This window comes from Equus caballus, chromosome 1 (assembly GCF_041296265.1).
Source record: "Equus caballus isolate H_3958 breed thoroughbred chromosome 1, TB-T2T, whole genome shotgun sequence".
Taxonomy (NCBI): Eukaryota; Metazoa; Chordata; class Mammalia; order Perissodactyla; family Equidae; genus Equus; species Equus caballus.
In genome coordinates, this window is record NC_091684.1 from 118,336,743 (window position 1) to 118,360,689 (window position 23,947).

General features: G+C 47.0%; 1 protein-coding gene across 5 annotated transcripts in view; it reads right to left on the reverse strand.

Moving 5' to 3' along the window:
* The window catches only part of PCSK6 (proprotein convertase subtilisin/kexin type 6), a 181,088-nt gene that overhangs the window by 124,743 nt on the left and 32,398 nt on the right, over nucleotides 1-23,947 (reverse strand). For 4 of the 5 annotated variants that reach the window (XM_023651510.2, XM_023651513.2, XM_070268309.1 and 1 more), the window contains one exon: nucleotides 5,258-5,362. In XM_023651510.2, the coding sequence (XP_023507278.1) occupies nucleotides 5,258-5,362 (105 nt within the window). Of the gene's footprint in view, nucleotides 1-5,257; nucleotides 5,363-9,276; nucleotides 9,477-23,947 lie in introns of those variants that run through there. The other variant, XM_070268313.1, reaches the window with a different exon arrangement.

Consider the following 23,947-nt stretch of genomic DNA (forward strand, 5'->3'; position numbering starts at 1 on the left):
GTGCTGGGTGCAGAGCCCCCTGCCTGGACTCTGTCTGGCCCTGCCACTTCTGTACTCAAGTGTCGTGCTGGGACAGGGACAGTAAGCTAAACACACACGATCCCTCCACTCCTGGAGTCCAGTGGGGAAGACAGATGCTAATGGAATAATCCCACAAATTTAGGACATAAAAATACTACTGCCAGGGAGAGCAAGTCAAGTCGGAGGACCCTGAGCCAGCTTCCTGGTGTCAGGGACACGTGAGCTGAAATGGGAGGGTGAGGTCTTAGGGAGACACAGTGTGGGGAGGCAGGCTATGCAAAGGCTGTGCAGGGGGAAAGAGCGAATGTCATCCGAGGAGGACTCTAAAGGCTCCAGGGGCCACAGGGAGGCCAGAGCAAAGAGGCCTGGGTAGGACATCCCAAGGGCAGTGGCACCATCACACATGCATTTCCTAGGCTCTCCCAGGAGGATGGAGAGTAGACTGGGTGAGGCAAGAAAGACCACAGTAGGCCAGTGAGGAGGGCAGTACAGTGGTCCAGGCGAGAGAAGACAGGAGCTTGGCCTAGGGCAGGGGTGCAGGTGGGGATATAAGACACGGGCAGGGCGGAATTGTGCAGGAGGTGGCCGTGGAATGCAGACGGCACTTCTCTCTGAGACAGAGGTAGGGTCTGTTGGGTTTGGGGCATGCTGACTTTGAGATGTCCAGGAGGCATCTAAATGCAAGTATCGGGCATACCAGTGAAATAATAAAGTGCCATCTTTTAAACTATAGTTTCAAATTCTAACATTTTACCAATTCATAGTAGCCATTCCACTAGACCCTGCAGAGTTGTGCTCAAAACGTGAAGAGACAGCTGGAGATTTCTCCTGTGCCCACGTGAGCAAATCCACTGGGCCCCCGGCGGCAGCCCACCCCTGCCCCCAGCCCACTGTGCAGTTCGTCAACCCCGGGATCACTCTGGTCACTTACTGTCGATGTGCTTGTATTTGCCAGGAACTTTTTGTTTGTTTGTACTTCGAATGGCTCTAGCACACAGAACTGTCAGATAAAATTCCATCTGTGGTTAATGGAAAGATCTGCTTCAACGTTGCATCACTGCTGGAAAGAAACCTGAGCTTTGATTAAACTCTGGGGGCAAAGTCCCAACCTACAAACCAGAATGCCGACTCTGGTCCTGGAAACCATTTTCCAACTTCTGAGCTTTAAAGCACTGGACTGAAGTCTCAAACTGAGGGCTCCCAGCGTCCCGGAAGGAGCCTCCGAGGGCCTCGCTAATAACATCTTTATCCCACCATTTCCGTCATCAATCTGGCTGAGAACTGAAGGGCAGGGAAGGGCTGAACCAGAGTCATCATACTAAAATGTAAGGGCTGGAAGATGCAGGCAGCAACGCGAACTATAAGCCAGCTTGGAACATAATCAGAACAAGTAATTTAAAAAAAATTTGTGAGCCCTTACAGCTATTGGTGGATGCTTCTGTAACATCCACCCTTCTCCAGACTTTTGGCAAAAGAACAAGTTAAAAACAAATGCTTTCAGTTTGCTTAAATGACAGCCCTTGGAAAAACCCAGTGACTGATAGTGTGCGCACTGAGAACAGTCGGGCCGTTCTCCCAAGGAGGGCTGATCAAGAAAGCACTTCAAGCAAAAGGGCCCTTTTCAAAGACGGGCAAAAAACATCAAGTAAAGGTAATTAAGACTGTAAAGAAAACGACCTCACAATTCTGGTACGGGATCAGTGCAAGACACTTACTAAATGTGTGTGCGCACCCACATGACTACAGAAGTCTTCAACCTTCCCTCCCCACATGTGTTTTGTTTTGTTTTGTTTGTTTTAACAAATATACACTCCATCAGCTTTATGTGAGGTAGGGGTGGACTGTAAATTCCATCACTATCAAAGCACTTTTATACAATATGAAGTGGAGCTAACTAAAATAAAATACCATCTGTATTCAATCAAACTTTATCCTAAGCCCTATAACATTCATTTCCAGTTTGGTCATTCAAATACAATAGCAACTCCACATTCCATTGTCTCTGAATAATACTAAATCATCTTTTCCTTTTCTTAATAATATTAATTACACAACTCCCCAAATGCTAAGGTGTTGCAAAAAATGCTTTGCTAATGTAGGAAAACGTTCTCATGCACTGCAGGAAAAGATAGCATTAAATACTTCGGTAAAACAGCTAATTTTGCCCAATATTTAATCAGAATGACTAGGCAGAGTAAATATTAGTCAGACTGACAGCTAATTGATTTGGTTTGCATTAAAACTAGACTGATTTAGACAGAGGTATTTCAGTTGCGACTCTGAATTCATAATCAGTTCTGATGTCTATATACTTTACCCGGGGCTAAAAATTTAATGAGAACCGTGAGAAACAATCAGCCAATCATGTGGAAGTCACAGGCAGGGTGGAACACACAGGCTGTTTACCTTCTCGCTCTTTCTTCTTTATTGGCAGGATGCTTTGATAGCAGCCCTGCCAGGAGCTTATTAAGAAGCTCTTTATAAAAGGGATTTTTTTTTTTTTTTTTAAGATTTTATTTTTTTCCTCTTTCTCCCCAAAGCCCCCCGGTACATAGTTGTATATTCTTCGTTGTGGGTCCTTCTAGTTGTGGCATGTGGGACACTGCCTCAGTTGATGAGCAGTACCATGTCCGCGCCCAGGATTCGAACCAACGAAACACTGGGCCGCCTGCAGCAGAGCGCGCGAACTTAACCACTCGGCCACGGGGCCAGCCCCATAAAAGGGATTTTTACTTGAAAAAACTTAACTGCATAGCCTTTGCCTAAGAAATCTATCCTTCTTTCACTTTCCTTCAAGGACACAAGTGATAACTGGGAATATTTTGCCCTCAGATGCAAGCTCAATACAGTGCCTTAAACACACCTAAAATGAATGCACCCGGTACCCCAGATGCTGCAGAGGAGGCATGTCTGGGGCACTCCCACCCCACGGGACTCAAGCCCGCCCAGAATCCGTCTCTGCCGCCTCCTGCCATCTCACGCCCAGGCTCCTGTGCCCCTGGGGCTCGCCCAAGGCAGAGACCCGCGGGGGGAGGGGAGCATCTCTACAACCCTCAGGGCACAGGGCCTCACACCCAGCAGGTGCACAATTAATATTTTTGGAAGGCAGAGAAGAGGAGTTGAGTTGAATATCTTTAAAAGTTTTAAAATTTAGTCACTAAAAATGTGATATAAAGATGTCTACAAAATAAACTTGTCTACCAAACACAGGTCAAGTCTCCTATTTTGACTCTGCCTGAGTTCTAACTACCAAAAGACAGCTTAATTCTCAGAAGCCCCCGTGGAAAGGGGACCAGGAAATTCACAGTCCCATTATCATCTCACTGCATGCCTATGTTGGGGGACAGGCCCCCTCCCCAGGCAAACAGCTTGCCCCTCATTGTAACTATCTGTGTGGTAACAATTTAATAATTCCGAAGCCTTCAGATGAAGAACAACCATGTCGTCTTCACAAGAGAGATGATGCTTAAAGTGAAATCGTGGAGGGGCGCTGCGGCAACTCCCTTCCTGGCTTAGAAACTTCCTCACATGTTGACAGGTGATGGACACTGTGGACCTCAGTCCCCACGTGCAGCCTCACCGAACCCACGTTTCTTTGGTGATCAGTCTGTGCACTCTGCACACAGCACCCCTTCCACTCAGGTTTACACTGATTCAGGCATCGGGTCTGCTTGCCCTTCTTCAACTGCCGCATCAGTGGGAATGGGCAACGATGCTCTGGCTTGGCTTCTGAGAGGAAAAGAAATATAACCGCCCCTTTGAAAAGCATTCCTTCAAGTTCCATGGTGTGAACAAGGTAGGTGTAATCATAGCCCCATATGATCAGGTGATGTATGTATGAAGTATGTTCAAGTGCCCAAGCACATAGTAATCCCTTAACAAACATTAAATTCCTTTCCCTAAGAGGGAATAATGAGATTAGCATAATGTTTTTTATTTATCTCCCTCTATCTACCCACCCACCCATCCATCCACCTACTCATAAATTAAATTCAGAAACATATACAAGACATGTCTGCCTTGTCACAGCCTAATTACATGAATGAGTTCCATGGGGACCAGTTTCTAATACGCTTGACATCAGACCTCCACAAAGTGACGCCCCGGAGACGGGTGTTTCAAGTCCAGTGCCCAGCGATAAACCGTCTCCCCCACCCAGCCCCAGCTCAGTCAATACAATAGGAGCCATGATGGTTACTGGGGTGCCTTGGGACAACACCAAGAACCCATTCCTCCACGGAAACTTTATTATAAATATTCTCTGGGATTAGCAGAAATAGTTTCATGTGCCAGTTTGGGAGCCCAAACTGACATTTAGCACACTGCTTTAAGAGAAGGCGATGTCCATGTTCTAAAAGTATGATTTATCAAGGGCCACGTTTCTTTGTTGGGGCTGCTATTACTTCTTATGTGAACTTCATTTCATCCCCTTGTGATGTATCACAGATTTTTCTATTTACTCCCTCGTTTTCTGTCAGCCCCGCCACCCACTTCAACGGTCCTTCTGTGGACAGAGCTTGACACACAGCAGGTATTCCAAAATCATCTCTTGAGTGAATGAAGTCATCGGAGGCTCATCTGACCATCTTAAGTTTTTAATTTCACCAAGTAACGGTTAACTGATGCTTGTCAAATATTAGTCTCAAACTTATGCAGAAAGGAAGTATAATAACCACCCAATAAGTATGAGATATATTAAAACTTAATATGTTAGCTTCTTTGCAAATTACATTTGTTTTAATCTCAAAGATCACATGAATTTTTAAGGAAAAAAGGTTATACTTACTGCCTAAGTTTTTAAATTCACAGTAGCCACTAAGACATGTGTTTTGATAACCACAAACACATCCATCTGCCTAATCTTTAATTTTATTAAAACGCTAGCTTGAATTGCCTAGTCTTTTTGCCTTTATAGGTAAGAGTCACATATTTATCTCCTCTAATTACTGTGTATTTTGTTGATTTTTAAAGATTCAAAATACCAACAGATCTATAGTCATTTGATTGTTGCTTCAAACTCAAGTTAAGAATTTAAATTCTCGGCTCTAACAAGGGACCCAAACATTTGGAGCATTCAGATAGTCTGAAATGTAGCCACACATCTGACTTGTTTTATTCAAGGTGAAAACGGAAAACTAACGGCTATCTAGAATCACATTAAAATCCAGACTCAGGCATTTTCAGAATCACAGACCCAAACAAAAAGCAAAAAACACCTTAGGAAAGTATCCTGTACCTGGGGGTCCATTCTGAGGAAGGTGTGAGGGCCTCTGCTACTCACGGTTGACCTTTTAAAGGTTTTGCTATGGTAAAAATGGTAGTAATTTTCCAGGTTTCCAATCTGTAAAACAAGAAACAGGATATTATCAGTTAATACAGTCTTATAAACAGCTTCAAAAATCCTCCATCCCACAAAAATCTTCCCTTTCTCTGAGAGGTCCACGCTGCTCCCCAAGGACACACGCCCTCCATTATGCTTCCCACTCGTGGCTCTGGCAGACATGCACTGTTTATGAACGTGAAGGTGGATTTAGATACTCCTTCTTGGGTAAATAACACTAGGTAGTATTTCCAATGAAGCACACACTCCACCAAATCCTGCAGGAAGTTCCTATCGTTTAAAGTTTGTACTATCTTGGCCAAGTTTTTTAGACATGAATTAGTGTTCATTTAGGGTCAAGCATCCCTGAAGTAGCTAAGTTGGTGTCAAGTCAGGTCTACCACAAAATATTCATTTATAAACAAACTCCATCCTCTCCCCCGACGGGTAAACTGAAATATCTAAGAATGAACATTCGTTCTCAAGCGCAACAAGAGAGCCAAAGAAAACACAAGGATCCATCTGCTTGGGGATTGTAAAAGGTCAGATGAGAACATCCAAACCCCCAGGGCGTCCCAATTTTCTGCCAGAGGCAGTTTGTCAGGACAGATTTCAGCTTGAGGCTGGATGGAGCCTAGAGAAACGATGTGGCCTTCAGGCCAGGCTGGCCCTCCCTGTAGCACTGACTTGTCCTCATGTCTGATGACCTGTGAGCATTGGGTCATTGTTCTCAGAAGACCTGATTCTTGTTCTAACTTTCTGGTTGTTGAAAATACCTGGTTGGTGACTATCCTTGAAAGACGAGCTTTATAAATGAAGATGGACACAATGTTATATAGACTCTCACGTCACCCTTCTAAGGCTAAACCATCCTAGTTTCTTTTCCTGCATCTGATTAAAGGGCGACTTTAAGACAAATTGTCTTCTAGAGCAGTTATATTTGGTGATTACAAGCACGGGTTCTCAGTCAGATAAACCTGGTTCAAACTCTGCCCACTCCCTTCACCACCACCACTGGCCGTGTGCTCTGGGGCAAGGACATTCACCTCCCACAAATCTTGATTCCTTATGTGTAAAATGGGGATAAAACCACTCACCCCTGGGAGTTGTTTAAGTAGGACTAAAGTCTACCCAATTCACACAACCTTTGGCTGCCTCCACCTCACTCACAGCCATTTGGCCTGCTATGACCTGAGCCCAGTTGTGACAACCAGCTCTGGCAGAGACCAGGAGGGACGTGGATGCTCTCAGTGGCTATTTCCACATCTTTCCACAGGAAGATAAAGCAGGTATTTATGACTTCAGCCTCTTTAGGTATGTACCACCTTCAGCCCTCATGTCCAGCAGTCCTGGCAGTCTGGCTGCCTCCTGTTCTTGGGTTTCAGGAGACACCTCTCTGTCCTTGAAATAAAGAACCTCCTTTTTCACTTAAGCTTTCTCCAGTGTGCTTCTGCTGCTTACAACCAGAGAACATGGAATACTTGACAGTCATGAGGATTAAAGAGGTATCATCTGTATCCTGCCTGATTTAGTGCCTAGAGCCTAGTGGATGCTCTACACACGCTGATGGGATTGGGAGCTGGGATTCCCTGGCTCCTCTCCTCGGTTCCTCCATGCCCCTCTCCAGGTGCAGGATGCTATAGATTTTGGCCAAATCTGAGTCTGCACCCTAACTCGACCCCTTCCTGTGAGGTAATCTGGGCTTAAGACCCTCTCTGAGTCTTAGCTTCCTTATAAAAATAATAGCTGTTACCTTGAAGGGTTGCTTCAAGAGTTAAATTATATATGTGTGTGTGTGTGTGTGTGTGTGTGTGTGTGTGTGTGTGTGTGTGTGTGTGTGTGTATAAAGAGCTAACAGAGCACCTGGCAGGTAGTAAGCGCCCGATAAATGGTTTTCTGCAATTACGACTCTCAGTTCATCTTCTACCATCATAAACCTCATTATTTCTATCCTATTTTGCACAAAAGCACTTTTATTTCTCCTCCTACAGATAAGTCACCTTGTTCACTTCCTCAACAAAGTTACTTGCTACATATGTCAAAAGGCTCCTCCTGAAGCAGGCCAGGGCTGTCATTTAGCAACAGAGGGAATCATGGAGTCTTCACTTACAGCCGTGTTTAATCAGTGTGTTTGCTTATAAGCTGCCACCATCCAGGGGAGATGTTTCACAACTTTTGGTCTGTTAATTCTGGGCATTCAAGTCAATTCCCATTCAGGGATGTGGAAAAACCAAGAGTTGAATCAAATATGCTGGCAAGGGGATGGACAATTGCAGAGCTGCTGACCCTAAGCAGGCCAACGTCAGGGTGGCTCTGGGAGTCATTCAGGGCAGCACCTGGCCTTAGGGCAGCCAATCCAGGCTAGAGGCAGCCAACCCTCTCTTGAAAGGCCAGTCCAAAGGCCATCTAACCCCCTACCTCTGGGTCACTATAACCATCGTTAGCAATGGCTCAAAGGGCCTAAGCTAATGGGAGTTGTTCTCCTTGAGCAATCCAAGGAAAGAACAGATGGCCCCTACAGTGCTGACCAGGCAAGCCGTCCCCAGGGGCAGCAGTGGCCAGTGCCACCTTTTTTGGAAACATGTCCAACTGAGCATGAGGACTGAGGGTCTGGGGAGGGCTACTCTCAGTGCAAGGGAGAAGGGGACACCAGCCATGGCTGCCCTCCTGTCCCTACAAAGCCAGCTGCAGAAGAAGCCGGAATCTGATTCAGGAAAAAAAGGGTGAGGGAGTCAGGTCATTGATTGTTCACAAATCTGAAAGTGACCTCAAAGGTCCTTCTGAGATTCTGTACATCTCCCTCCACCCTCGGGGTCCTTATGGAGGGGGCTGAGGGGACGGGGAGCAGCCACATTCCTTCCTCGTGACCAAAGATTTGCGAGTCAGGCAAACTCTAGGCCAGACAGTCTGATTCAGGGCATGGGACAGAAAGGGTTGCCTGACACTGGAATTACCACAAGGGTAAGAAAAGGAATGAGGGAGGGAGGAAGGGCTCAGATCCCTGGGAGGGGATCTAGACCCTCTTCCAAGGCACCGGGGGCCACAGTCACTGCGAGAGGCCCTTCCTCCCTAGGGCTCAGGCACTGTGCACAGACTGCATGAATAGGATGCCCCCCAAGTGAGGGCTGTCCTCCCAAAACCTGTGTATATGCTGTGGTTAATAAAATACTAATTCATCCAGAGCGGGGGTTGGCAAATTACAGGCCAAATCGGATTCACCTCCTGTTTTTTTACTTCAATTTTTTTTAACCGTGGTGAAGTACACATAAGATTTACCATTTCAACAATTTCTAAATGTACTTCAGTGGCATTGAGTACATTCACAATGTTGTGCAGCCATCACCACCATCCCCCTCCAGAACCTTTTTCATCTTCTTAAACTGAAACTCCGTCCCCACTAAACACTAACTCCCCATTCCCGCCTCCTTCCAGCCCCTGGCCACCATCATTCTACTTTTTGTCCCTGTGAATTTGATGACTCTAGATACCATAGGATATTTGCCCTTTTGTGACTGGCTTATTTCACTTAACATGATGTCCTCCAGGTTCATCCATATTATACCATGTGTCAGAATTTCCTTCCTTTTCAAGGCTGAATAATATTCCCTTGTTTGTAATATACACCACATTTTGTTTATCCACTCATCTATGAATGGACACAGGTTACTTTTGGCTATTGTGAATAATTCTGCTATGAACGTTGGTGTACAAATATCTGTTCAAGCCCCTGCATTCAATTTTTTTGGGTGTATAAAAAACACCACCTGTTTTTATACATAAAGCTTTATGGGCACACAGCCACACCCATTCATTTACGTACTGTCCACAGCTGCTTTCACACAATGATGGCAGAGTTGCATACTTGCTACAGAGACCCTCCGGCCCACAAGCCTAAAACATTTCATAGGTGGACTTTACAGAAAAAGTTTGCCAACCTGTGATTTAGAGCATTTGCTGCTGAGCACGTTTTGGGAGTCCACTGAAGTCTCCGCTGTTGAACACGGCTCAAAGGTTGGGGACTACCAGTCCATACGCCGAGGGACTCTGCTTCGAAAGGCAGGTGCAGCTGCAATCCCAGCACGGCAGCATCTCACTGAGTCATCGGGCTGTCCTTTCTCCAGGAAGCCTCCTTGTCAGATGCCCCGGGAGGACACTCCCTCTGTACCCACCCTGTACTGCCCTTTGCCACAGCTCTCCCCCGGCATCAGGCATGGGTCAGGAAGGTGAGGTTTTCATCAGGGGCAAAGGGTCAGAAGGGATCAAGGGGTGGCAGAGCAGGAGGCGGACACACCTGACTGCATGTGGAACACAGCCCAGCAAAAGTCACCCTGGCCCAGATGGTGTGCTATTTACGATGTAGCTGTTTCCTGCTCCCCCCGCCTCCCACCCCATCTAAGCCCTTCTCAGGTTCTCATCTTACCCCCACAGCAGAGTCAACCCCAGTTATGCCCCTCCCAACTTGGGGAGCTGCTCCTCAAGATCTCTGGGTGCCTTCATGAGGTAAGAGGACAGGATGGCAGGCTGGGAAGCCCCCAGTCTCATGTAAGGTCACTCGTGGGGTCACAGCCACTGGCCTGGTTAAACACGAGGGACACCTGACAGACCTCTGGCCCTGACTCACAGAGAAGCACATGGGCAAGAACCACAGAGATGGTTCCATTTTACAGAGGGGAAGACTGAGGCCCAGGGAGGTTAAACCCAATGTTATACTCAAAGGCTCCCGATTCCTGAACCGGCAATCTCCCCACTCTGCCCACAGACAAGCAGGTGTCAGATGACACACAGATACACAATTAGGGTTTAGGATTATCGAAACACTGTTGGATACAACTTCAGTGTCAACTGACAAAAGCTGGAATCATAAAAATAGATAGAAAAGTGGGGGCAACATAAAGACTGTTTAAATTCAAAGTAAACTCCATAGGAAAGATCCTTATTTTTACTTGCCGTCTGCATTAATATTAGAGTAGGTGCTCCTCCCTTGGCCACGGCCCGGGCAGCATTGACACCAGGCCTCACTGCTCCTGTGGTCACCACTCCCGTGCTCTGCGCACCACTTCTCACGCCAGTGTCTAGGCAGCCTGTCTTTATAAACACGGGGACCAGTGGCTTCAACAGAATACCACTGTTTGAGGGCCCTGGCAGCTTCCTCTCCCTTCCCCTCCTTGAGAATGGAAGAGAAACTCCCCCTATCATCCCAGGCTGCCTACCAGTCCTGCTCAGCTCTGAGCCTTTCCAGCACCTCAGTCTGCTCTTCATCAACGAGTCTGACCTCTGGTCTGCGAGGTGTTCTTTTTTAAAGTCACAACATAAAACTTCAATATGTTCTTCTTCCCTTTCTTTCCATCGTATTTGCACAATGCATTAATTAGAGCCAGTCTTTTAGTACATCATCCAAGAAAATGACAATCTGCTGAATATGTAATGCTCATGTCTCTTCACTCAACACTGATATGTAATTATACACATTAGTTGATAAAATTGGTAACATCATTAAAACATCATTAAAAATCATGCTAAATGTTCTTGGTCAGAACGTTGGAAGAAATGAGATCAAAGTACCCACAGTGAAGAGAGTTGAACGCAGTTTCTCTGTAACAGGATACTCTACTAGACATTTAAAAAAAATCTAGGGGGGCCAGACCCATGGCCGAGTGGTTAAGTTTGCTCTGCTTCAGTGGCCCAGGGTTTTGCTGGCCCAGATCCTGGGCGCGGACACGGCACCCCACATCAGGCCATGCTGAGGTGGCGTCCCACATAGCAGAGCCAGAAGGGTCTACAGCTAGAATATACAACTGCGTATTGGGGGCATCGAGGAGAAGAAGAAGAAAAAAAGAAGACTGGCAACGGATGTTAGCTCAGATGTCAAAAAAAAAAAATCTAGATAGTACACACACACAGTACAAAATGTGGACATGACAAAAGGGTATAGAGTTAGTAGGAACAGCAATTCCCCCTCCTTCTCCTGTCTCCAGCCACTGGGGCCCCCAACTTTTACTGGGTGCTCCTGGCTCATCGCAAGAGCAGCTGAGGCTTGCCGGGAGCACACCCCATCTGGGCAGCAAGCTAAGAGTTTAGATGCACTAACTTGTTTGCTTTTCACAACAGCTTTATGAGGTAGATGTTATGATGATCCTCATCTTGCAGATGGGGAAACTGAGGCACAGGATGGTTAAGTAACTTTTTCAAGAGCACATCTTTAGTAAGTAGCACAGTCAGGGTCTGAACACGAGTTCACATTCCTAACCATCACACCTGCTGCCTCTTGACACATTTACAGGATGAGTTGCCCTGGGGATCCCACTCATCTTGGTTCTCATCCTCAGCAGCAGGTTCATTCACATACACCCAAGTGCCTCTAAGAGTGTTCACTTTCCTTCTTGCCAATGCAGAAATCATGTGACATATATTATATTCCACGCATGTATCTATTCCATTATGTCTGTATGTAAGTGTGTGCATATGGATGGATATAGATATGTGTGTTTGTGTATTTATATATGTTATGTGCGAGTGTTTGTGTGATATATGTATGAACATAGAGGTATAAGTGTGTGCACATGTGTATATATTCATGTACACAAGTGTGTGAGTGTATATATACACATGTATGTGTGTATTCAGATGTGTGTATATGTATGTACCTATACAGTTGTGTGTATTTATGCAAGATTCACAAATAAATGGCTCTGAAACACAACCAGGCAAGTCTCTGGTTTCCCCACAGCCCCCACATCTGAGCGGAGCTCCTGGGGCCACTGCCAGTTGCCGTAATTCAGAATCTCCAGGTCCGTGGCACACGGCCTTGGTCAGAATCACCTGACAACTTGAGCAAACCCGCTGTGGGCCGGGACCGCCCCCAGAGGTTCTGGTTTCAGAGGTCTGGGCTGCCACTGGGCACGTGGATTCTGAAACCTCTCCCCAGGAGAGGCTGAGCTGCATCCAGAGACGGTGTCGAAACCCAAGAGGACAGGCCCTTTCCAGGAAGCTGCCCTCCCCCTGCTTTCTTGCCTGGCCAATCCCACTGGCTTCCAGGCTCCACTCAGCACCAGCTGCTCTGTGAAGCCTCTCCTGCCCGCCATAGGTCCAGCACACAGCTCCATAAAGGCTGAGCCCTTCAGAGGCCGGGCCATACCCTAACTATCTTTGTTTCCTTGTTCCTAGCAGAGCGCCAGGGGTGCAACAGCACCCAGTGTGCGTGTCCCCCGATGACTCCAGTCACAACCAGAGCAACTCTCCTGAGGTCAGCATCATTTTCCTCCCTCAGCTTCCCCCCAGATCTGTTCCTTCTGAGGAGTCCCTCGTCTTGGTGAATGGCACCACCATTCTCCATGAGTATCCAGTGCCACCAAACCCTCTAGAAGTGACCTCTTGAATAGTTCTCAAACTTGGCTGCACCCCATCACCCCCACCTCATGCAGGCAGCCCCACGGCTCTGCTTGGACTTTGGCTGGCCTCTAGTCTGTTCCGCACCATTGCACTGCTGTTGCCATCCCAGCCCTGCCTCCTCTTAGAGTATGAAGCCTGAGCCCCTCACAGGGCACATGAAGGTCTCCATGACTGGGTCAGGCCACCTCTCAGGCCACAAGCCTGGCCCCACCAGCAAGACCTTCTGTCCTGCAGTGATGCTGCCACGTGTGTGGGACCCTGCCCTCACTTGCTGTTCACACCCCTGAGCCTGCTCATACTAGCCACCTCAAACCAACAAGACCACCTCCCACTCCACTTTAACTATCACCTCAGCCATCACTGCCTCCAGGAAGTCCTCCCGGACCTCCTAGGCCCAGGTCTGTACACATATGACTATCACAGTCCATCCTCCCACCCACCCTCCACTGTAAGCTCCTCAAAGACAGCAATTGTCAACTTTAAATCCTCAGCACTGTGCATGGCAGGAGTTCAAAAAATGTTAGGTGAAATGAACAGGGTTCGAGTGACACTGGAAGGACATACGTCTTCCCCTTTCCAACTACTTATAGTTATCCAGTGTGGCCCTGCCCTGACCCCATGCCTCCCAGCCCAGGGATTGCTGTCTTGCCTTTGGGTTCTCTCTAGCCCCCCTCCCAGGACAGTCCTGTGGCTGTGGGGTAGGCAGACCACCCACCAGCTGTGTGGCCTGGGCGAGGTCCCCACCGGCCCCTCTGATCTCCAGCCAGAGAGATGCAGGGTGGAGCGAGGCAGGCAATGCAAGGCTCTGCCCTCCACCCAAGTGGCCTGGCACCCTTCATTCATGGCGAGCAAACTGGCCATGGAGAGCAGACCGCTCAGGGACCACAGGTGGGGATGAGTGTAAACAGTTTGCAAAGCCAAACAAGGAAGGGGCAGAAGCCATATGTGATGGGGAGAGGCCCGGGCTGGGGGTGTTTACAGGAAAAGCCTCTCCCGTCGTGTTTTTCCTGTAAATGTAAGTACAGCTTGCTTCAAATTACCTTCCTGCTTATAGAGGGCAGATGTGGGGTCAGTGGGTGCTGCCAGCTGGGGTGCACCCTGCCTTCCTGAAGGAAAGAAGGTGACTTGGTGCTTTTTGCAGATCCTAAGGAATGGAGGAGGAGCCCAGTCTAATTTATTACCTTTCATTTGCAGCAAAGTCACTGATGAGCATGCTCAATCTACCCCAAATGACATGCGATCGTTCCAAAGGTCCACCACCCACTCAGCCCTCCAGTGGACGTGACCTCAGACGCAGGTGCAATTCCATAAGCCCTCGAGTCAGCAAGCTGGGTTTTGGGGGGTTGGCTAAGCTCACACTTTGGTCAGTCCACAAAAACACCACCCCACCTCCCCAGGCCAGCACAGTGACATCTGCCTCACAGGAAAAGCTGATAAGCAGCCACAAAATGTCACAATTCAAGGTCTCAGAAATGAATGGGCTATAGACGAGGCTTCTGACTTTGCAGAAAACTATTCAGTTTATCACTCCCAAAGCCTGCCCGTGGCTGGAAACAGATGTTCCGAGCCCTGTCCGCTCGCGGCTGCAATGTGCTGGCTTCCGGAGCTGCTGCTCTTCGGGACCGACATCTTCCAAGGGCCTGGCTTTCAGAGAAGAGTCTACATTTACAAGTCCCAGGCACCAGAGTTCAGTTATATAAAGCTATCAATCCCAGTTGGTCTGCTTAAGGAAAACATAACTAATTAGAGCCTGTAAAAACCTACACACCAAATTAATTCTGTTTTGCTCTAGTGACTTCCGCCTGAAGAAAGTTATAAATATAGATGGCTACTGAACCTATATTTAGCCAGCACTGGGTTACCTCGTATTTATAATTAAGAGAGTCCAGAGGGAGAGAATGGATATTTTGTTGTTATTTTTTAAAGCATTAAAAAAAAAAAAAACCTGCTTCCCATTTTGGTCACATATACACATAGCAACATTCTGTTACTGTAATAATTACAATTCTGACCCACGTTAAGATTACTGCACAATTTCCTAGTCTCCTAAAATTGCTTTCTTCATCACATATCCACCCAAAGTGTGCAGTTAAACTTCTCAACTTCCTACAAATTCTTGAAAACTCATTAATTTTTACTCAGTAGACTTCATTTTCTCCCGTTAAGTCACCAGGCCAAACGGTCTGGCTTCAGATGAGGACGTTCAATTTCTATACCTGCCCTCAGCTGCACCTTTAAAGTCCACAAAGAGCCATCTGAAAACTCTATAATCTCTACGTTGAAGATCTTCATTTTAACTCACTTACTAGTTCAAGGTTTCTTTATGGCTGCCTGGAATTAGTCATTTCACCAGATTTCTAAACCCAACCCTGCTTTGTATTCATTTTTGTTTCATTTCGATTGAAAAATAAAAAGATTCCTCCTCCTGAAAAATTCAGTCCTAAAGTCACCACGTCGGGCAGAGTGCAGCTTCTGGTGTATGGAGGGAGGGGACAAGGGGGAGCCTGGGGTGGCCCAGAGCAGGTGAGGAAGGTGTCCAAGTTGGGAGGGGGTCCTGGGTGAGGGCAGACCACTCCGGGTGTCAGAGTCAAAGTGGGGTGAGGATGGTGTTGACATGGGTAGACAGAGCATGTGACAGACTGGTCACCCACAGGTGGACTGATCGAATACGGTAATACATTAGGGCAACGGAAGCCACATTTCTCACTGTTGGAGAAGAAAGTGATGTGTGGAAGGGGGAAAACTAGAAAGAACTCTCTGGCTGGACTGGAATCGGATATCCACGCAAATTTAGTTTATAATACAGATAGGGAAATAAATATACATGCAAGTGTGTGTGTATGTGTATCCACAGACATCTATCTCCATCTCTTCCCACCGGACAGGCCTGTGAGCAGTGACACCCCAACAACAGTGAGTCCACCCAGAGCCCGGGTCTTGGGTTCTAAATACCATTTTATACTAAAAGGAACCAGGGCTCCTTGGAGAAATGGCCGATTCGAGGGTTAGGGCAGGGAAAGTGCAAGAGGAACCTGTAATACCACATTTGGGCAGAGAGCGAGAAATAGCTCAAAGAACTCCAGGGACATATCAAAAGGACACAGGAGCCAAACTGAAGGTCACCCACACGCCAAATCAGAAACAAGATGAGCATCAAAATAAATCATCACTCTAGATGCTTATAATCCATGAATAAAATAGGAAACCATGGTCCATATAGATATAATAAATAATAAATTCCAAGTTTTATAGGAATAGGCTATTTTTACATAGTTGCAAAGTACCTCTCCACAAAATATTTACTCATTATAAAGGGGGAAAGAGAAACTTTACAGTGTGAATCCAGGCAGACAAACCCTCTTAATCAAGTGATCACCAAGGGCGTCACGAGCATTGGGATAAATAGAAATGTGGGCCACATGGTCAGATGCCACGAGAAGAACTTGGTGTCGCTTCTGTGAGACTCCTGTCAAAAGTGCAGAATCCAAACTTCATCATGAGCAAACAGCAGACAAGCCCAAATGAAGGGACATTCCACAAAATAACTGCCCTGATACTGGAAAGCGCCGAGCTCACGAAAGTCAAGAGAAGACTGAGGAACTGCCCCACACTGGGGGAGACTGCAGAGTGTGCTGTGTGAAGGCATATTGGAGCCGGAGGCAAGGGAATAATCAGTCATACCGAGCCTGACTTAATTTAAATTTCTGATATTTTGTTCATCATGGATTTTATGCCTTAATTTTAAATTTTAAAATATTGCATTAAAATGTCATCTTGATTATTGAGTTTTTTTGATATCCCCTTATATTTTGTGCCCAAGGCTAGTGCCTCCCTCTCCTCACTCTAGACTTGACCTCGCTAAGGGGCCCTGATGGCTGAATGTAACCCCTGAGTCTCGATGGGCAGATCCTTTCCTGTGACGGCCATTGTTGGGCAACTGGCGAAAGTGACTGGGGTGTGAGGATCTGATGGTGGCAACGCACCATCTGTAATTCCATGGTTTCCATGGTTATACCGAGGTTCCATAGAGACTGTCCTTGTCTACAGGAAAGACACACCTAAGTCTGAGGGGTGATGCGGTCACGTCAGCAATGTACTCTCCAGGGGTTCAGAAAAAGTTGTGTAATACACTTTCAACTCTTCTGTGAATTTGTAACTGTTTCAAATTTTTTAAAAAGAATTTTTTAATTGCAATACAACAAGATAACCAGAATCTCTCCACTCCTTTCCCAAGTAAAGCTTAAAGGACTTATGGTCTAGAATTGAAGACAAAATCTTAACTGCTTCAACTCCTCTCACTCTGTGAGAGGGTCTTCTAACTCCATGTTGCAAACGGCGAGTTGGCTCTTGCAATCATGACACCATTCCTTCCTCCCATGAAAGCAGAACCCATGGGGCCCACAAACTACCTTGTAAAAGAGACAGAAAGCCAGTGTGGTTTATTTCAAGGGCAGACAACTTCTGGGGTCAGGAGGCTGCTTGAGGCCTGGCCCCACCCACCAGGCTGCCCGCCATGTGCCAGGGCCCAGCTCCTCGCTCCGCCCCCTGAAGCTGCTCCCCAGCTCCCCCGCCTGGCCTCATCCTTGTGCAGCTGATTTGATAGTGAGGATGGATTCGCGCCATGTGCCCCTGCGGTGCACTAACTGCTCTGTCATATGTTTGGTCTCTAGTTGGGAGACGTACCCCCAACGCCCAGAGGTCCCCGGCAGGGACCCCACCACAGGGAGAAGGTAGGTCGGTGGACACGCAGGGAACCCAGTACTGCCAGATCTCCTGAACTCTTCCAGAGAGGCGGATGCTCAGATTCTGCAGCTCTCCCAAGTTTTTAATATCGGCAACTGATTTTAAAACATTAGCACCACGTGCAGCCTACCCCAGACATGACTGCAGGCTGCAGGCAGCCCACAGTCCTTGCAACGGGGGAGCTAGACATTTGCTTCAGAATCTCCTCACTCTACGAGGCTCGCTGCTTACTGTTTTCTTTCTGAGTATGGAAGATAGAGGAAGACAGCCTTACCCTCAGAAAGTCTCATCTGGAAAATTCGCCAGGGAAGAGCAGCTCTGGGACATGCCCAGATTTGCTCCTAGCAAAGAGCACCTCGGCTTGTGAATGGAGTAATGCAGGTCTGCGACCTTCAGCACCCATGGCCACATACAGCACACCCGGGCAGGTGGTTACACCTCAGATCCAAGAGCAAAGGTACAGCGAGCACCCCAGCAAACCGGGTAGGGCCCATCTGGTTCCTGCTGGCCCCCCTCCCACGCTCCCCAGAAACAAGGGTCAGCACTGGGCTGCAGTGTGGGGGCTACTTGACTGAGGAAGGTCAGGAGGCCGCAAGGCTTGAAAAAATAAAAAGGATTTTTGTCCTTATTAAAGAAGTGTTTAAAATTCAAACTTTAATATCTAAAACACTCTCACTTGAGAGCAGTTATCCTAAGAGAAATTAAAAAGTATTTCAGAGAAATTAATCTTCAAAATTTTCACTTTAAAAATAAATAGCTCCTATACCCAAAAGAAGTGAAAGCGGGAACTCAAACAAGTATCTATACACCCGTGTCCATATCAACACTATTCCTAATAGCCAAAAGGAGGCTGCAACCCAAGTATCCATCAATGGATGAATAGATGAGCAAAATGTGGTATATACATAGAATGAAATGTAATTTAGTCTTAGAAAGAAGGAAATTCTGACACCTACTACAACATGGATGACCCCTGAGGACACTATGCTAACTGAAATAAGCCAGACACAAGAGGACAAATAGTGTATGATTGCACGACGTGAGGGCCTAAAGAAGTCAAATTCATAGGGACAGAAAGTAGAATGGTGGTGGCCAGGGGCTAAGGGATGGGAGTGGGGAGTTAGTGTTGGATGGGACAGAGTTTCAGTTTTGCAAGATGAGAAGTTCTAGAGATGGCCGCACAACAATATGAATGTACCTAATGCCACTGAGCTGTACACTTAAAAATGGTCAAGATGGTAAATTTTATCATGTATATTTTACCACAATAAAAAAATATGTCTCCTCTACATTCTCTCCCCACCTTTCCTAAAACTGACTTGTCTCTCATGTCACTCAGGGTCCTGGGGACCTCAGCTCCAGGGACAGCAGCATTTGGAGGCCTGAGAGGGTGAAGATGAAGCCAGCCCCAAGGAGCTGAGGACAGAACCAGAGCACGGCAACGCCTCCCAGCTGTAATCACTAATACGCTCGGCTCCAGGCAGCTCGTCCCCCTCCTGTGTCCCTCTCTATTGCGTGCTTTCCCTTAAAGGGGAAAAGGACACCTGGTAGGGGGTGGCAATGCTTTTGGAGATTGCCTGAGTTCACCTGACCCCGTCATCCCAGCTTCCTTTTATCCTGATGCCCATCCCAAGTGATGGCCTTGAAGTTCTGCTGACCAGGTGGCCCTGTGAGCAGCCTCCTAAGCTGACCTCTCGGGGGCTTGCCCTGCTAAGACAGCAGGTTCACGTTTCATCAAGATACGGAAAACTTCAGTCCAACCGCATTAGTGCCCAAACTCAATAATGCCAATTAAAAACAGATGTCAAGAGAAACATGTACTGTCATCTGGCTTCTATGACTCAACCCCAAGCCAGTAATTAAAAATGAAGAAGCTACTGATGAGGCAGCTGTCATGATTTCACCAAAATACAACTTGAGGGACACCCTTTCCCGGTCTCAAAGCATATCTTAGTTTGCAAACTAAAAACAGGGCTTTGTGCAATTATTTTCATGGGAGCCCTTTCACCACGGCATCTGGGACTTATGCAAGCTGCTGTGCTAAGGAGTCAGGGGACGGGGTAGCTGCCTGTCTCTGACCCTCGCTGGCCTCAGTTTCTACTCTCTCGAGGGAGGAGCTGGATCAGCTTTTCTCTCTGTCCCTCTCATGCTAACATTATGTTTTACTGGAATATTTGGCAATAAAAAATTTCGACAGAACTTTCATATTCAAAGTAAGACTTCAGAAGCACTCATCTGCAGGTGAGAAGTAATTGTTTGAAAGGAAAGCGGGAGAAGAAATCATCCTGTTCTCTCTCTGCCCTTTCACCTCCGCCCATGATTCACTAAGATGACACATGTGACAGGGTCTTGTGAAGGAGGAACCAGGTGAATGCCCACCCACAGTCACAAGCTCTTCTGCCGTCACCTTCTTGTGTGTTTACTGCTGGCAACAGCCACGCTGATTGCTGGGCAACTGCCCATTCGCTCCTCATTCTCTCAACAAGTGTTTGAGGAGCTTTTTGAGCCCAGCACTCTTCTGGACACAGGGTATCTAGCAGAGCTCACACGGGGGCCCAGGACCTGCCTTCAGGGGAGAGGCAGATGGGAGTGGGTACCAAATAGCAAGAGGGAGGCCCAAAGGAAGCCCTTCTGCCCAGATGGTGCTCAGATGGCAAACTACGAGCCACAATCTGCCCAAATGCATCCTAAGACAGAACCAAGGATGCACATTCTGGGAGGCTGGCATCCTGCTAGTGGAGAGAACATCTTCTCTATCTGGCTTTCTTTCTTTTTTTTTTTCCTGAGGAAGATTCACCCTGAGCTAACATCTGTTGCCAGTCTTCCTCTTTTTTTTTTTTTTTTTTGCTTGAGGAAGATTAGCCCTAAGCTAACATCTGTGCCAATCTCCCTCTATTTTGTATGTGGGTCACTGCCACAGTGTGGCTGACAAGTGGTGTACGTCCGCACTTGGGACCTGAACCTGTGAATCCGGGAGGTCAAAGCAGAGCACACCAAACTTGATCACTATGCCACAGGACCAGCTCTTCTACCTGGCTTTCAAGGAAAGATGGGGCCACAGAGAGAGAAGAAGGACACAGAGGGTGAGGATGGAAGGCTGGGCAGGGAGGTGGCAACAGAGGGACCGCAGTCATCGCCTCGCAGGGACCACAGGGGACACTCCAGTGGGAGTTGCGATTTTGGCCTTGGAGCCAGGCTGCCTGGATCTGAACAGCACCACCTCTGTTTAATTGAAAAGAGACTCTGGGAAAGTTCCTTAATTTCTCTTAGCCCTCATTTCCCTTTCCATGCAACGGGATAACAGTATCTCCTGCCCCATCATGGCTGCTGGGAGGATAAATGAGGCCCAATGCATGTGAAATGCCTGCATGGGGCCTGGCAAACAGCAGGAAGCTTTTTTCATATTATTTCTTAAAGAAGAGAACATGAGTGCATTTCACTTTGTGGGGAAAAAATGTATTGCAACAAAGCCAGCTGCAAATTTAGTCTGATAACAAATCCCATTTGCCCTTTGATTTCAATTGAAAAAAAAATAGTGTACATCTTTGTCAGTGGTCCCTGTGGGAAAATAATCCCCCCTAGACAGAGCCAAAAAGGTCAATGTGAACAGTGTCACCCTCCTGGCCAGGCCTGTGCCTTCGGAGCACAAGGAAGCAGGAGCCACGCTCAGGCCCTCAGGAACACGCAGCCCTCACCACCGCCTCACAGGCATGCCATACTCTCCTATGTCTGACGATCCACCAGATTTCTCAGTTCCCTGAGATTAACTTCTCTTTCACTTTTATTTTTATCAACTCTTATAAAATGAGGCTGCAATATATGATCGATTCCAGGCTGAAACTATTTTTTTTAATTCCAGACTTCTGATTCTGTAAAACGAATTCGTGCCTTATGTCATCATTCATGTTCACAAGTCTGTAAAGACAAATTCACTTCGAGTGAGAGATAACGCTCATCAGGTTCTGTTGAGATTGTCTGATTTATGGTCACCACCTCCTAGAGATGAGAATAGGTATTTCCAATACTCCCATCGACAGATACTCAGATGACACGTTCCCTCAACAGGAGGAACCGGGTCCAGCAGTTTGTCAGGTAACTCACAACGCAACGCGCACACACCTGCTCTCAGAGGGCTCGGTGGCTTTTCTTCCTGAGCTGGGTGATCAGTGAGGACCTGATGTGGCTAGGCTGCCATTGGTTCCCTCCCAGAGAACATTCACATTGTCCTCCGGCATCCTCCCCTGACACTATTTCTACCAGATGTTGCTGGGAGGGACGGCGCAGGGTGTGACAAAGGGAACGTCTGTCACGACACCCAGCATGACACCAGCACTCTGTGGTCACTTTTCCCCTTTGCCTTCCCTATGGGAAAGAGGCCAGTTCTTCTGTTTTTCAAGAGAAACTAGAAACTTAAATTCCCACCTGAAATCTCCCAGTGTTTAAATGTTGATAACTATTCCAATTTTCTAAAAACACTTTAGTTAAAATATACTGTGGGCCACTGTGTGACCTGACTTCCCGGGAGGGCCCTTGGTGCAGCCCTGAGCACGGCTGCTGGCCATGCTGGCTCACCCATCCACGGACCACCTCCCATCTCCAGGCACTATGCCCTGCTCAGCATTTCAGGACAAGCACCGCCCCTCAAAGTCTCTCCTCTGCAAGGAACAGACCCCAGCATCCCAGAGCTTGTTTCAAACGCTTCAGAGTTCTCAGTAGATCGGCTCCTCTCAAAAACTTCCACTCTGTTATATTTTTCCCCAGTGGCAACTACAGACACAAACTTTGTCAAACGATCACTCAGATGCTCAGTGATGAGTCTAATTACTAAACACACACCTCTCTAACCTCTTCCTTTCCCCAATCCATGCTAAGTTTAGCAGTTTTGTGTATATCTCTGTCAGCTTCTACATAATTCCTCCATTTTTTGCCTTACTTGGAAAAAAACAAATTGCCTTCCAGTTCATTTGACTACCCCTACATGCCCCTGGAATCTTTCCCCAAGAATTCTTTTATGCACCTGCTATTTACTACTGGCAGTTCTGCTGCTGTGAGTCTGCATGCCACATATTCAAAGAGAATAATTGTGCATGTGGGAGAAAGGGAGAAAGGATTCGAGATAGAAGAAAAGATCAGAAAAGGAAACTAAAACTCAACTCGTTTGACAGGCTATCCTGCCCCCAAGTCAAAGAAGCCATCCCCACCTTTCTTTCAGCATCTGGAGATCCCAAAGTTGGGACTGGCCTGGAAGTCATACGAGCATGCCAGGGGAACCCCCAGGCTGGTTAGCCCCTCATCCACCTCCTGCTTCATCTGGCCGGCCAGCTCTGCTGCCCGTCCAACATAACAGCCCAACTTCCCTCACCCCAGCTGCCCATGTATGAGTCCCAGGTTTAGACCCCAACTACTACTCATTCCACACACTCAAACCCTCTCCAGGTCACCTCTCCCCACTCCTTGCCCCCCTGAATCTCCTCACCCAGCCCCACTACTAGCTCCTTCCACTGAACCTTTAGGAATCCCCTTTATTTAAAAAAAAAAAAAAACAGAATGGGAAAACACATTTGGAAATCATGTATCTGAAAAGGGATTAATATCCAGAATATACAAAGAACTCCTACAACTCAATAACAACAGAAACAATTAAAAAATTGGCAAAGAGGGGCCAGCCTGGTGGTGCAGCAGTTAAGTTCGCACATTCGCTTCAGTGGCCTGGGGCTTGCCGGTTTGGATCCCAGGTGCAGACACACGTGCTGCCTATCAAGCCGTTCTGTGGCAGGCATCCCACATATAAAGTAGAGGAAGATGGGCATGGATGTTAGCTCAGGGCCAGTCTTCCTCAGCAAAAAAGAGGAGGATTGATGGCAGATGTTAGCTCAGGGCTAATCTTCCTAAAAAAAAAAAAAAATTGGCAAAGAATTTAACTAAAGATTTCTCCAAAGATATGCAAATGGCCAATAAGCCCATGAAAATACAGTCATCATTACTAATCATTAGGGGAATGCAAATCAAAACCACAATGAGATACCACAGCACACCTATTAGGATGGCTACTACCCAAAAAACCAGAAAAGAAGTGTTGGCAAAGATGTGGAGAAACTGGAATCCTTGTGCACTGCTGGTGGGAATGTAAAATAGTATGGTATTGTCATTCCTAAAAAAAGTAAACATAAATTACCATAAGATCCAGCAATTCTGCTTCTGAGTATATGCCCAAAAGGATTGGAAGTAGGATCTCAAAGAGATATCTGGACACCCATGTTCACGGTAACATTATTCACAATAGCCAAAAGGTGGAAGCAACAAGTGTTCATTGACAGATAAACCAAAATGTGGTATATACATACAATGTAACACTATTCAGCCTTAAAAAGGAAGGAAATTCTGACACCTGCTACAAGATGAAGAACCTTGAGGACATTATACTGAGTGAGATAAGCCAGTCACAAAAGGACAAATAGCGTATGATTCCACCTA